The sequence below is a fragment of the Protomyctophum bolini genome (assembly GCF_963924005.1).
Source record: "Protomyctophum bolini genome assembly, chromosome: 16".
Taxonomy (NCBI): domain Eukaryota; kingdom Metazoa; phylum Chordata; class Actinopteri; order Myctophiformes; family Myctophidae; genus Protomyctophum; species Protomyctophum bolini.
The window spans coordinates 8,600,043-8,615,042 of record NC_137877.1 but is presented as its reverse complement, the minus strand read 5'-3'; the positions used below and the strand labels follow the sequence as shown (position 1 = coordinate 8,615,042).

The following is a 15,000-nucleotide window of genomic DNA, read 5'->3' as shown; positions in this document are numbered from 1 at the left end:
GAGGGGGGGTCCCTGAAACAACACATTTTCAGATGGGGGGGGGGGGGGGGGGGGTGTCAGCGGCCAATTTCATATATTTTTCGGGGGTTTCCTTGACATGAAATATTGAGAACCACTGATATACAAACATGAGGTTTTTCAGAAAAGAAAAAAAAAGACATTTATAAAATTTCGACTTCAGGCCTAAACGGGTTAATCTAAAGTGAACGAGGGACAAACAGCAGAAGGTCTTACGCAGGCAGTTTTGTGTGTGTGTGTGTGGGGGGGGTTGGTGTTGGGATTTTTGTTTTTGCAATTTACCTTAAAATTGAGCAGGCCCACAGCGGTCTCCACGAAGGTGACCAGCCGAATGGGCTCCGTCAGCGCCCGTCCTTTCAAGTGGCGCTGAAACCTGTCAACGAACTTAACACACACACACACACACACACACACACACACACAGGCGCCTCATTAAATACAGTCGGTGCTCATCTGAATATGGGGAGGGGGGAAGCAATCACAATGCATTTATTTGTTTTCGCCACAGTAGAGAGAGACATCCACTGTTGATCTCTTCTAAGACAAGCACACAGCCAGGATGTGTCAGTTTCCTTGCGTGACCACCGTAGCTTCATGCTGTATTGTGCCTTTTTAGCCGTGTGTTTACTTTTGGGAGTGAATTCCTTTTCTTTATATGCAAAACTTTGCTTTTTAACCACCTGTCACAACCTGTCGTCCCTATTTTTGGGGGCATGTCGTTATAGAAAAATCTTCAAGAAATACTGAAAATATCGCAGGTTCACAATAAGCTTACGATTTGTCTCGATGCGAGGTGTCGCGAGCTCGTAGTTCTGCTGCCGTTTGACTATTTTCCGTGCAACACCGTCATACGTATACAAAGTACAAAACAGGGCTTAACCCATTTTGGCCGGGGATCCCTTATTATTGAAAAATAGCAGATCTACAAGCTCATAGCTTGTAGATTTTTGAGAAATCATGAAAATGTGGTGCGAATCTTTGAATTTATATTCTTTCACAGAAAACATTTTTAACTCAAATCTTTGCTTCTGAGGGGTCCCTGGAATAACATATTTTCAGATGGGGGGGGGGGGGGGGGGGGTCCTTGACATGAAATATTGAGCACCACTGATAGAGAAACATGAGGTATGTCAGAAAAACATTTCCGACATAGGATTTAGAAGACATTTATTAAATTTCGACGTCAGGTCTAAATGGGTTAAGTGTTTTTGACATATCTTTGCTGTGTGATGATGATGACGGCGCATAGCGAGGTTCAGCAGTCAGAGCGGATGGGTGAGTGATGTCATGAATGCCTCGGCCGTGTAACACGAACAGGGGGACAAACTGAGATATCAAACTGCTTCGTGTCAGAGTGAATTTGAAACCGTGAAAAATATTCAGGATTAACAATACAAGCAAAATGATAAGACAGGGCTTTATAAAAACACCACGGTGGGACACACTGAGAGAGAGAGAGAGAGAGAGAGAGAAGGAAATTGAATTTTAATATTTTTTGAGAAGAAACTTGACACCTTTATTACCTGCACCATTCTCATTGCAGCCTTTATTCAGAGACAAATATTACGTATTGGGAGTGTGTGTGTGTGTGTGTGTGTGTGTGTGTGTGTGTGTGTGTGTGTGTGTGTGTGTGGGGGTTTTGTGTGTGTGTGTGTGTGTGTGTGTGTGTGTGCAGTGTGCACAAACCAAAAGAGGAAATATTCTTTGAATGATCAACACGGTTTCCCCCAGAGCCTGAAGTCGTCTGCTACAATATGCCATTCATACAAACACCGTTTATACACACACACACACACACACACACACACACACACACACACACACACACACTCTCCATCTCATCTCCAAAGAGACAAAAAAAAACACATGCATACGTGTACTGTATACACACACATGAAACATACACAAAACAACATGGTTAAGGTGGCGGGGGAAATAACAAAACAAGATTCAGGGGGTGTGTATTTGAGTGCATTTCCCCTTTTTTTTGCATTATTATTCCATTCCGCTATAGCCGCCCCGCCCCGGCGACAATCAGACTGTGATATGACACACACTCGCGGAGGCCTTCATTCCTCCTAGTGCTAATAATGCGAGCTCACCTAAAAGAAGGAGGCTTTAGAGAACGAACCAACTTTTAGTTCTTTGAAGACCAAAGCATTCCAATTTTTTCCAACAGACCAGCCTCCTTCACAGCCAGCCACTGGACTGCCAGTGGGGTATATAGCCCCCAAATTCCCAAAATCTATCATCTGGAAACGCACACAAAAGCCCCCACCGTCAGATATTCTCTTTCAAAGCCTGAACGCCCCCCCACCACCCTTAAAAAAAAATGAAGCAGGGAGGGCAGGGGAGGTGTGTGTGTGTGTGGGTGTGTGTGGGAGGGGGGGGGGTATGGGAGTAGAAATGTCTAACTCCATGTTCCCCCTCCTTCTCTTCTTCACTCTCTCTTTCACACACACACACACACACACACACACACACACACACACACACACACACACACACACACACACACACACACACACACACACGGAGGGATAAGGTGACAGATATAAATAACCTCAGGTAAAGTGTGCGGCTATTTTTTCTCTCTTCTCCCTCCCTTCTTGTATAAATGAGAACCAAAAATAGCCCCCCACGCTCCCACTCATGCCACACTTGTTCTCAAAAACTCAAAAGACCGGGGCCTCCGTTGAAGGATTTTTTTTAGGTGGGGGGAGGAGGGAGAAGGAAAAAAAAAAAAAAAAAAGGGCCAATTTTAATCATCTCCCCATTCAATCTCAGTAGGATAAATCATATCTGAAGAGATTTGCATAAATACAAACCCATCAAAGACTTTTCATCTTCAAAGAAGGTTTTCAAGACCCAATAGGCTTTGTACTGTAATCATCTGAGGTCACAACCCTGCAGGAGCAAGGCTGCTATGGCAACATATAAAAAAAATACAAAAAAAAAAAACTAACGCTGGGGGCTTAGCATAATATAAGCCCCCCCCCACCCAACCCAACCCAACCCACCACCCACCCTCTCTCTCTCTCCCTTCCCCAAATGTGGAGAGAACGAGAGAGAGAGAGAGAGAAGGAGAGAGAGGGTTAAGACCGACAGAGGACGAGGGAGGGAATGGGTGCTATAAAAAGAGGGCGTATGATATCCATATATTGGGTCTGGATATCATCATACCTGATGGATAATACATGCAGAATACCATGAGCGCTACGACCATGACTGTGCACAACGTCCTCACCAGGCTGTGACGACGACAGGGCATATGTGTGAGAACAAATGGCAGCTCCATCGACAGCGCCATTGGCTTTGACAGCTGAGTGTCTCTCTCTCTCCATGTTTATATGCTTTTGGTGTATACTCTCCAGTTCGTCCATAATGGACGTTAAGGGCCCCAATTCATGGCGCGCACAAGAGACGCTTGGTCGATTGTTCCTCTGGCTTTATAGGTACAAACCATTAGCCGGCACTCAACGTGAGGACCATCATCACTCACATTGAGTGAGAGACTCTCTAAACCTTTTTTTTTTTTTAGAGACGCTCTAAAAAAAGTAGAAAACCAACATTAACCCATTTAGGCCTGAAAATAATGTCTTCGGTTTTCTGAAATACCTATATTTCTAGGCCTATATATATATATATATCACTCAATATTTCATGTCAAGGACCCCAAAAATTAAATGTAATTGGCCGCTGACCCCCCCCCCCCCCCCCCCCCCATCTGAAAATATGTTGTTCCAGGAACCCCTCAGATGCAAAGATTTGAGTTAAAAACGTTCGTTCTGCAAAAAAAAAAAAATCCAAATTTGAGGCACTTTCACGATTTTTCAAAACAAGCAGACCTACAAGCTTGTAGTGTGGCGCGCTATGAGCTTGTAGATCTGCTATTTTTCATATATAGCTAAAGCATAACATAATGCTAACACCAAAAGGGGTTCCCACCCAAAATGGGTTAATCACACCTCTCCTTCAAACCATTTAGTGCCACGACGCTACAACACACAAGTCTGCCAAGGGATTTCACAACAAACCCCCGGCCCATGAGAAGAAGAAGCAGGGAAGGAGGAGGGAGGAGAGAGACGGGGACTCGAGAAGAAAAAAGGAAGCTATAGTGGGACAAGTTTCAATTAATTTTCTTCAAAAGGGGGCCAGATTAAATGTTTCCGGCCTGCTGAAGTGTTCATTTCACAGAGGGGAAGCGGAGAAAGGGATGGGGAGGAGGAGGGACGGAGGAGGAGGAGGAGGAGGAGGAGAGGAGAGGGGTATAGCGGAGGCCAGGGGCAATTCTTTCGGTCCGAGTGCACACCAAAATAGTGTGGCGGGGCGAAAGAATGCGCACGGCTCCGAATTTGTGTGAGAATTGTCCCTCGGACAAAAGGGAGGGTAGTTACGCCTGTTATCGCCCCAATAGGGCCCTGTCAGTCACACAAGGGCTGGGGGGGGGGGGGGGGAGGGGGGGGAGGAAGGCAGAGCTAAAGATTTCCACACAAAGGAAAACAAGTAAGTCCATCTTTTAGTAACAAATCAGTCTGGAGGTTTCCTTTTGGCTAATATCAATAAAAAAAGAAAGAAAAAAGGAGGAAAATAAACAGGAGAGGGATTTACTGCCTTTGCCTTTACAAGGGTGGAGAGAATCAGAGACATGCTTACAGCGCACGGAAAACACACATAGACACGTGTGCGAAGATGTGCACATGCAACGTTTGGCAGCAGAGGCAGAGTGGCAGTCCAACTCAGCAATGTGTACAATACATTCATATAATATAATGTAATAATTCGGTATAGTATTTATAGTGACAACAAGTGTGCACCTGCAAACACACACACACACACACACACACACACACACACACACAAACTGGTGGTCGCTTAAGCAGATATTTGAGGTGCAGTCAGTCTTTTAATATGCGGTTAAAATATCCAGCATATAATATAGACATCTGAGAGAGAAAAGAAAAAGATGCCTTTTGAAGTTCAGAAAAGGAGGCGAACGGAGAGACAGCTAGTGAAGAGAGAGAGAGAGAGAGAGAGAGGGAGAGAGAGAGAGAGAGAGAGAGACAGCTAGTGAAGAGAGAGAGAGAGAGAGACAGCTAGTGAAGAGAGAGAGAGAGAGAGAGAGAGAGAGAGAGAGAGAGACAGCTAGTGAAGAGAGAGAGAGAGAGAGAGAGAGAGAGAGAGAGAGAGACAGCTAGTGAAGAGAGAGAGAGAGAGAGAGAGAGAGAGAGAGACAGCTAGTGAAGAGAGAGAGAGAGAGAGAGAGAGAGAGAGAGAGAGAGAGAGAGACAGCTAGTGAAGAGAGAGAGAGAGAGAGAGAGAGAGAGAGGAGAGAGAGAGACACCTGTCGGCAATTAGACTGGGAAGAAAGAGAGGGCAAGCAGGAAATAGACGTGTTCTAATTAAAACCACTAGTTAAAAACTTCCTGCTCCTGGCCCCGCAGTCTGTGTGTGTGTGTGCGTGTGCGTGTGCGTGTGCGTGTGTGTGTGTGCGTGCGTGCGTGTGTGTGTGTGCGTGCGTGCGTGTGTGCGTGTGTCTTTGCGTAAAACACAGAGGAAAGGACTGGACAACCTCCTTTCACTCTCTCTCTCTCTCTCTCTCTCTCTCTCTTTCTCTTTCTTTTGCAGTGCTTTCCTCCTCGGTGCCCTGAACACCCCCCCCCCCACCCACCCCACACCCCCCCCACCTTCTCATCATCTCCCATTTCTTCTCACATTGGCAATTTTTGCAATCTGACGCTATTCAACACAAACGTCCACTGGAAGAATAGAGCCTCATGCCATGTAAAATCCCAGGCATAATAAACAGACAGAAAAAAGGAGAAGAACTGGAGAGAGATTGATATCACAGAGAACACAGAGAGAGAGAGAGAGAGAGAGAGAGAGAGAGAGAGAGAGAAGAGAGAGAGAGAGAGAGAGAGAGAGAGAGAGAGAGAGAGAGAGAGAGAGAGAGAGAGAGAGAGAAGAGAGAGAGAGAGAGAGACAGAGAGACAGAGAGACAGAAGGAGACAGAGCGGCGGACAGATGTGCAGACAGACAGAGAGACAGACAGACAGACAGACAGACAGACAGACAGACAGACAGACAGACAGACAGACAGACAGACAGACAGACAGACAGACAGACAGACAGACAGACAAGACAGTAATAGGGTTCCTCCCGGTAAGTGTCCACATGGAGCTGATCAGAAAGGGCCCTGCTTTAATGATGTCACTGTCTCCTGACCTGTGAGAGGCTGACATCCTGCACAGCGCCCCTTTATAGAGAGAGAGAGAGCCAGAGGGACGATGGCGGCCAAACACACAACACGCCTCTTTAGTCTTAACCCATTTTGCATACCAACCCAAAAATAGCAGATCTACAAGCTCATAGCGCGCCACCGAGTGGCGCGCTTACGAGCTTGTAGGTCTGCTATCTTTGAAAAATCGACATAGAAACATAGAAACGTGGCTTTTTTCAGAAAACTGTCATTTTCAAAAAGACATTTTAGAATCTGATCTCAGGTCCGAATGGGTTAACTATGGTGCAGGCAACTTGGGGGGGTAATTTATTGGTCAGCCAATAATATAGGTTGAAAACGACGACCAATAAGGTATTGGGCCCGGAATATAAGCCCCTAATAGAACGGGAGCTTGTTTGAACCAGCAGTGACATGTTTGGACAACGGATACAGGTTATACAATATTAAGATTTGCGCCTTTGAAGTGAAAAGATATTTTTTTGCCATTGCAGCTTATTTCCATTCTATATGCACCGTAGGTGTGGTTGAGAGTTTGTATAGTTTGGTTATAGGTGAGGTTTTAGCGCGGTATAGGACACAACATGACCTTTTGTTTTGTTCCAGCAGTGGTTCCATTGTGCCATTTTTCAAGGACCTCTCAGTCTCTATACAGCTTCTTGAAGCTATAATCTGCAGAAATGTCATCCATTTCTTGCGCCAGAGCCAAGAAAAATACAGTTTCTCTCCCTATAGGTCCTGCCACAGGGATCGATTCCCCCGCTCTTCAACTGGGAAATGGAAAAGTTTTGTTATTGTTGCTTTGAAGATTCCCGTGGTTTCCTCTTACTTCATGAGTTTGTGCTATGAGTGCCAGTGTTGTTCTTTATGGAGACGCAGCGAGAAGAGGAGAAATGTCATGGGTATTCTTTTTTTTTTTTTATAGCCATGTTCATTTTTTTTTGTATGCTTAACAGTTCCCTGCTTTCCCCTATAGGGGATCTAGAGAGGGTGCCTCTTGTGCTGCATGTTTCAATAATAAAGGCAAAACCCCCCCCCCCCCACTGATGGCTTCATTTAGTGGTACGTTGTGGATTTTCTTGTTGTTTTTAACCCATGTACGACAGGAACCCCTCTTGGTGTTTTAAGCATTACGTTATACTTTAGCTATTGAAATATGGCAGATCTACAAGCTCATAGCGCGGCAGCGAGTGCAGCACGACGAGCTTGTAGATCGGTCGATTTTTGAAAAATCGTGACAATATGGCGCAAATCTTTGAATGTATATATTCTTTCAGTCCCTATAGAACAACATATTTTCAGAGGGGGGGGGGGGGGGGGGGGGTCCGCAACCAAATACAGATATCTCTGGGTGGTCATTGATGTGAAAAAGGTTGAGCACCACTGACATAGAAACATAGGTTTTTCAGAAAGCTCTTTATATCACCCCTTTTGGCGTTAGCATTATCTTACGCTTTAGCCATTGAAAAATAGCAGATCTACAAGCTCATAGCGCGCCACCGAGTGGCGCGCTACGAGCTTGTAGGTCTGCTATTTTTTGAAAAATCGAAGAACGACTGACACATAGAAACATAGCTTTTTCCAGAAAACTGTCATATTCAAACAGACATTTTTTTAGAAACTGATCTCAGGTCAGAATGGCTTTTTAAAGAAGAACCACACTGTGCATCTAGCCAGCACTTACCCACTGCACCTCCTGGGTGTCCTCCACCTTGGGCAGCATGAGGGCAGGGGGAAGCACCTCCGCCTCCCCCAGTATGACCCGGAGGTCGTCATCAGCCAGACCGCTGGACACGGAGTTGACCCGCACACACTTCTCCGTCCTGCCCAGGTCCAACTCCGCCAGCATCCTGGGGATGGTCTCCCTGGCCTCCGTCTGGAGGGCAGCACAGCAAAACAACAACAAATCATCACTGTTATTCAGTAACATGATGCAATTGTTAAAGGGACACTTCACCCTTTTTGCTAAAAAAATATATGTTAATGACATTTAGGAGCTTTAGAACACTTTCAAACACAACAAACACAACAAACAACAACAAATCATCACTGTTATTCAGTAACATGATGCAATTGTTAAAGGAACACTTCACCCTTTTTGCTAAAAAATATATGTTAATGACATTTAGGAGCTTTAGAACACTTTCCTGCATGGGGGTCTTTATGTGTGTAATATGTGGTTTTAGATATTTTAGATTGTAGCAGTGAGCCCAGTGTCTCTGATGTAATGGGACACTGGGATCACTTACTTCCTGGACTATATGTGGTCTCAGTAAGACAGCCCTCCCCCTATCCACAAGGAGGAGCAGTGCACCAAAGTATTATGGGAATTGTAGTCCAGGAAGGTATCGTGAATGGGTGAATGTAATGCACCATCTATGTAAAGCGCCTTGGATAAAGGCACCATTTACCATATATTTTTACCAGTCTGTCTGACACGATGCAAACTGAAGGGAAACCTTCTCCTCTCCGCAAACAAACAGGCGCTGTGAGACGACAGACCGGAAGAAAAGACAAGGAGGAGCCAGCGGTGGCAGGCAGCGTCTATCAGTAACACGTAGCGCGCACACACACACACACACACACACACACACACACACACACACACACACACACACACACACACGCACACACACACACACACACACACACACGCACCACATCACTAGATTCAAACCAGATGCTGGGCTACAGGAGAAGAGGAGAATGGAGGGAACGAGGGACAGAGAGCGGGGAGAGAGAGAGAGAGAGAGAGGTCTCTGGACTGGGAGAGGAGAAAGGCTCTCTGGGAGAAATGTGTTCCGAGTTAAACAGCATGAGGAAATGGTAGCTTAGGAGTTGTCGGGTCAGATCAGAGGCTGGGGCCTGTGAGTGCCTCTGTGTGTGCGTGTGTGCGTGCACGTGTGTGCGTGTGTGTGCGTGTGTGTGCGTGTGTGTGTGCGCGTGTGTGTGTGGTACAGATGCTCTGATGTTCCGCTTGGCATTTTTTGGAACTTACGCCGAACATGGAATCCTTAGAAAAAGAAAAAACAGATTGATACCCAACAGATGGGCCATTTACTAATATATATGGCGCGTTTCATTTTATTGTTACGTTTTATTTTATTCGTTCTTTATTGAGGTTGAAATGGCACGTCAGGAAACGAGATGCCCTGCTATAACACGCTTGACCGCCACTAGATCATGCAAATAACGTCGATTGTGTTCTGCGTCACAAAATCATACAGGGATATTTGAACTGGCTGATAAGCAGCAGACCATCTTACTTAGAAGACAAACTGACCAATACCGGAGTGTGTGTGTGTGACTGTGTGACTGTGTGTGTGTGTGTGTGTGTGTGTGTGTGTGTGTGTGTACTAGAGCCCGGACGATATAACGGTCTGGTCCATATTTCCGCCATTATTTGATTTTAGCCATTATGTTTCATAACATATAGCCATCAGCATCCATGCAGAAAAACTTTCCCGATTTGTAACCACTTTCAACGTGACGTCCCTATATGTTGGGTCATTAGTGAAGATTTTCAAATTAGTTTTGAAAAATGTACACAAGCTCACAGCATGCTGCAATTTCATGCATTGTGAGATTGAGAAGATTGCCTATTTTAGAATGGTTTTGAATAGAGATGGTGAAAGTGGTCAAATGTTTTCATACATTCAAATTTATACTTCTCTATACTCCAAATAAGCATTTAAAATGCTTATTTTTTATTTAAGTTTGCTTATAACTTAAAACGCTCTCAAATAGTATACTTTGATCACATCAAAGCGTTTCAAATTGATTTCAAAATCGTACTCTTTTTGACAAAATACCGGTGGTTAAACCGGTGGTCTGGGGACTCTCCTAAATCGGGATCGGCGTCAGACCCAACATTTTTGCATTGTTCGGCCTCTAGTGTGCACTGTACGTATATGATGTAAGTGCACAACAGAGACACACAACGTAAAGCCCATTCCTCCACATCTCTTGCGAGACGCTGGTAGTACAAGGTGGAGTAGAACTTCAGAGGAGTAGAACTTTATTCTGCTGTGTTGTGGTGGTGGTGGTGTGGGGGGAACCTCAGGGGTAAGGAATGGATGTCCCGATTTTTCCTTTCCTTTCCGATCCCATTTCTGTGTTAGCCAATATCGATACCGATACCAGAGAATAATATAATAAAAAATATCTTATTTAAGTCCACCGACTGGGAATAGTGTTTATAGCTATCTAGCTATATACTGTATATATCTCGTGTTGTGTGTATAGCAGACTCCTCACTCAAATGTGCACTTGCAGTTTGGGCAACTCCAAAGCAAACTCCACATGCCCCAACATTTTATTTACCTGCCATAGTGTCAACCCCCTTAACCCACTGTGTCGGATCTGTGGTTTAGACTGGCATATTCGCCGATACCGATATGACCCGATAATGACCCAAAAAAAAAGGCCCGATCCGATACTTTCCCCCCTCCGATAGCGATAAAAGTATCGGGGCATCTCTTACTCAGGGGTCATGGGACGGCGCTCTGGAGACAGAGACAGACTCTGATCTCCTAGGAATGCAGAACTTCACTTGATGTTATGAACACCCCTCCCCAATATCAATAAAATATGGTATCAAAGTACATATCAAAGATTAGGCCCGGGATTTAATAGGAGGGGGTCATCTCTGGGGCTGCGGCTCCTATACGTGGTCGTCTGTTCGCAGCATTAGCCCATTCTGACCCGAGATCAGATTCTAAAAATGTCTTCTACGTCCTGACAGTTTTCTGAAAAAGCCATGTTTCTATGTCAGTCGTTCTTCGATTTTTCAAAAATAGCAGACCTACAAGCTCGTAGCGCGCCACTCGGTGGCGCGCTATGAGCTTGTAGATCTGCTATTTTTCAATAGCTAAAGCATGACATAAAGTTTAAAATACCAAAAAGGGGTTCCCGAACAAAATGGTTTAGAGGAGACGAGAGGCATCGTTACGCCGTGAGTGTGCTGTGATCTCTTAGTCTTAGTGAAGGTCTAGAATGAAGTGCTGTCAGTCCCCGCTCTCGCTCACACACACACACACACACACACACACACACACACACACACACACACACACACACACACACACACACACACACACTGATAGACCCATAACTGTACAAGCGGTAACTAAAAACGGACGGCAGAGCGATTTACGCGGCCATAACTCACGATTCATAAACCTGCTACATGGTGGATAAAATTCATGCCTCTCTCTATATTCACTGTCCTCTCTCTAGAGGGTCCGCCAGCGCGGAGGAGAAATGGATCTGCCTTAAGCCGCTGGCTGCCCTCATGCAGCCACGGAGTCACATTCATCCTTGACCAAACTAAATAAATAGCAGCCCCCAGCCCAGCCACCGGCCCGCCATCATCATCATCAAAAAGCAACGCTTTATAACATTCCGGATCAAATAAAGACAGGAACAGGGGCTGAGTCTCCGAGTCCAGTGTCTGTCGGGACGCCTGATATACTGCCAGCCTGCGTGTGTTAAAAAAAAAAAAAAAACTCCTTTCATGTAACCAGACACCCAGTCATTCCTAGACTTGTCTCCTGCCACTGCCCTTGCTTTTGTGATGGTATACTTCTGAAAACCAACGAAGCCAGCTACGAACGGTATATAGGCAGCTATAGCCGAGACTATAAGGCCACCATGCACTCCCCCCCCCCCCTTTTATCTCTCTGGCTGCTCTATTGACGGAGAGGAGAAGAAGAACATTCCGCCAGACACCTTGACTCCAGCGGGCCCCGCTACTCCCGAGCTTGAATAAAGCTCCTTTGAAAAAGGAGATATTTTACATTAATAGACAGCAGCCCCGTCCGACAAGTTGGCTTCAAAAGGTCCTCCTCCCTCCAATCACCCCAGCAGCGTCCCACGGAGCATACGCACTGCAGCGCTGCCTCTACCCTGCTCCTCTTTCATTCTCTCCGCCCGCTCTCATCATTAGAGGCGGATGCCACACAGGTGGGCCGGGGAGCGGTGGTGGTGGTGGTTGAGGGGGTAGGGAGGAAGGGTGGGGGGGGGGGGTTCTGTCGGCAGGGCCAGGCCACCCCGCCGTACGCACGGATGCGCACGAGGGTCTTTTCAAGTACAGATAGGCTGCTGACCTGCTAGGAGAGAGAGAGAGAGAGGGCAGCTCCTTAACCCATTCAGACCTGGGAACGATTCTATAATGTCTTCTATAAATCCTCACAGTTTTCTGAAAAAAAACCTCGTGTTTTCTATGTGTCAGTCGTTCTCAAACATTTTCATGTCAAGGACCCCAAGACCCCCCCCCCCCCCATCTGAAAATATGTTGTTCCAGGGACAGGGACAGGGACAGGGACCGGGCCCCCCCCCCCCCCCCCCCCAAGAAGCAAAGATTCGAGTTAAAAACGTCAGCTCTGAAATAATATATATTCAACGACTTGCACTACATTTTCACGGTTTTTCGAAAATAGCAGACCTACGAGCTTGTAGTGCGGCGCTATGAGCTTGTAGATCTGCTATTTTTCAATAGCTAAAACACCAAAAGGGGTTCCTGCCCAAAATGCGTTAACACACAGCCCCCCCCTCAGAGTACCGGGTTTCCTATGGAGCGGGCACAATATACGCTGCGCAGCACGGCTCTCTACCGCCTGTCCGCCTCGCTGACAAAAACATCAGACCACGACCGTCCCGACGCTGTCCACAGCGGGACCACCTCCTCCTCCCCGTGCATCAGAACATGGATGTCGTCACACGGACCACCTCCTCCTCCCCTTGCATCAGAACATGGATGTCGTCACACGCGCCTTTGACACGGTTATAACGTTAAACAACCAACCCTATTAATCAATACATTATTATGCGAGGCCCATGCAATCAAATATCAATACGACAAATCAAGTATATAATCATTTCTCTCAATCAACTAAGCCTTCAAGAAGTTAATAAATGTTATTCTTACAACAGGTCGTTAAGAGGAAGCAATCTGATTGGTTGAAACGGTTTCTAGCCGTTGATCAAACCAGCACTGTTCACCACCTAATCAAAACAAAGAATTCAGCCGCTCTGTTCTCCCAGAGCGCTAGCAAACTCGCTGGCTAGGCTAGCTAGTTTCTTTGGACATTTGTGGTCCTAGTGAGTAGTGACTACATCTGTCATTAAAAAAATATATTTTTTTTCAGCGATTTTCTTAGTTTTAAGGGTAACTGTTGTAGAATTGCAATATTACACTCGAGGGTGTGCAGGTTTAACGTGATTATTGCCACTTCAGTGATGCTTGCCGAACTCGACTTCGTCTCGTTCCTGACCGCATCACTGTCGTGGCAATAATCACGTTAAACAACACCCTCTCGTGTAATATTGCTTAAATGAATGTTCGTTTTGAGAAATTGTATGCACTTATGTCAAGTGTATTCCTATGAGTATAATCTCTGTCATTGCTGTTGGGTCTGGGGGAGAGTGTATAGACAACCACGTCTTCTCCGACACACATGGAGTCGCCAGGCCCCCGGCGGTGGTGAGGGGTTTCACCGGGAGGACATAATAACGCATGTGGACGAACACACTATATATATCCCTCCCAATTCGGCTCCCTGCTGAACAGACCAAACTATAAGAGTCACCAGTCAATGCCCCCTGCTGGCTTCCCCACCTGTGAACACGCGGCCAATGGGGCTGTTTGAACACAGAATAACTCTTCCTGCTTCCGAGCTCCTTCCCTATACTACTACTACCTTCACAGGTGTTAGCGATGCTACTAATTAATTCATTTCATTTCAAGGACCCCCCCCCCCATAACTCTGAGTGGTACAAATGGAACCTAAAACGGACTCTCAGTTACAGACCTGTAACGGGGGCAATTTGGCAAACCCACGCGGGGACACTTTGAGACCCACTGGTGTGTTTCCACAGTGAGCCGACATACACAAACAGCAGCACCCTGACTCTGCTTGACCAGAATTGAACAGAGCCTTCATTAGTATCATCGGTATAAAACACAAGGAAATTAGGAAGGACCGAGTTCTTTTCAAAGATGTGCGTGTGTGCATATAAAGCCAATTATAAGCACCCGGCGGCACCAGTGACGAATGAAGGACGGTCTCTAGTGTAGTGTCCAGCCACTGTCCAACTCCCCGGCTGCCCCTGTGACCTTTTCCTGTAGCGCCACCGTCAGGTCGAAGTGTCAACTTTGTGAAAAAGATGTTTAACAATCTTAACGGGGGCAGATTACAGGATGAACCGCGCGGCCTCTAGAGAGCTGCAAGCGGGGCTTTTAGGCCCAAACTAAACACTTGTTTAGTGTGGGCATGTTTGCAATGTCTATGTGTGAGCATGTGTAAGCTAGGGGGGAGAGAGGGAGGGAAGAGGTAGAGTGGATGAGAGAATGAGTCACATTCAGTGTAGCTGTATTCCCTTCGAGAGCTGATGTTTTGCATCCTGCTGTGCCAACTTGTGATGCCATTTAAAATGAACTGTAAACTAGTGTACGTGAAGGCTATCTGACTGATGTCTGAGAGAGAGAGAGAGAGTGCGTGTGTGTGTGTGTGTGTGTGTGTGGCGTGCGCTCGCCCGAGTGCGTTCATGTTTGTGTCTAACATGATTCCCAGTCACCCTGGATTCATTTTGACAAGTGACACATGGCATTTTAGAGAGAGCTAGAATTGGGATAAGTGACGGAGATACAGAGGAGACTCAGGCGTTCCACTCCAGTCAGTCAGAGGCACTCTGCGTTTGCATTATTTATTCTTCTGTGTAAAGCCTCTACGAGGAGATAACCA

The 15,000-nt window shown here is 46.1% G+C and overlaps 1 protein-coding gene across 1 annotated transcript in view; it reads right to left on the bottom strand.

Annotated features, from left to right (window-relative positions):
- clybl (citrate lyase beta like) overlaps nucleotides 1-15,000 on the bottom strand; it is an 82,486-nt gene that overhangs the window by 17,207 nt on the left and 50,279 nt on the right. The window contains exons 3-4 of the mRNA XM_080786265.1: nucleotides 7,941-8,132; nucleotides 301-402 (exon numbers count right to left, since the gene is read on the bottom strand). Of these exons, the coding sequence (XP_080642391.1) occupies nucleotides 301-402; nucleotides 7,941-8,132 (294 nt within the window). The remainder of the gene's footprint in view (nucleotides 1-300; nucleotides 403-7,940; nucleotides 8,133-15,000) is intronic.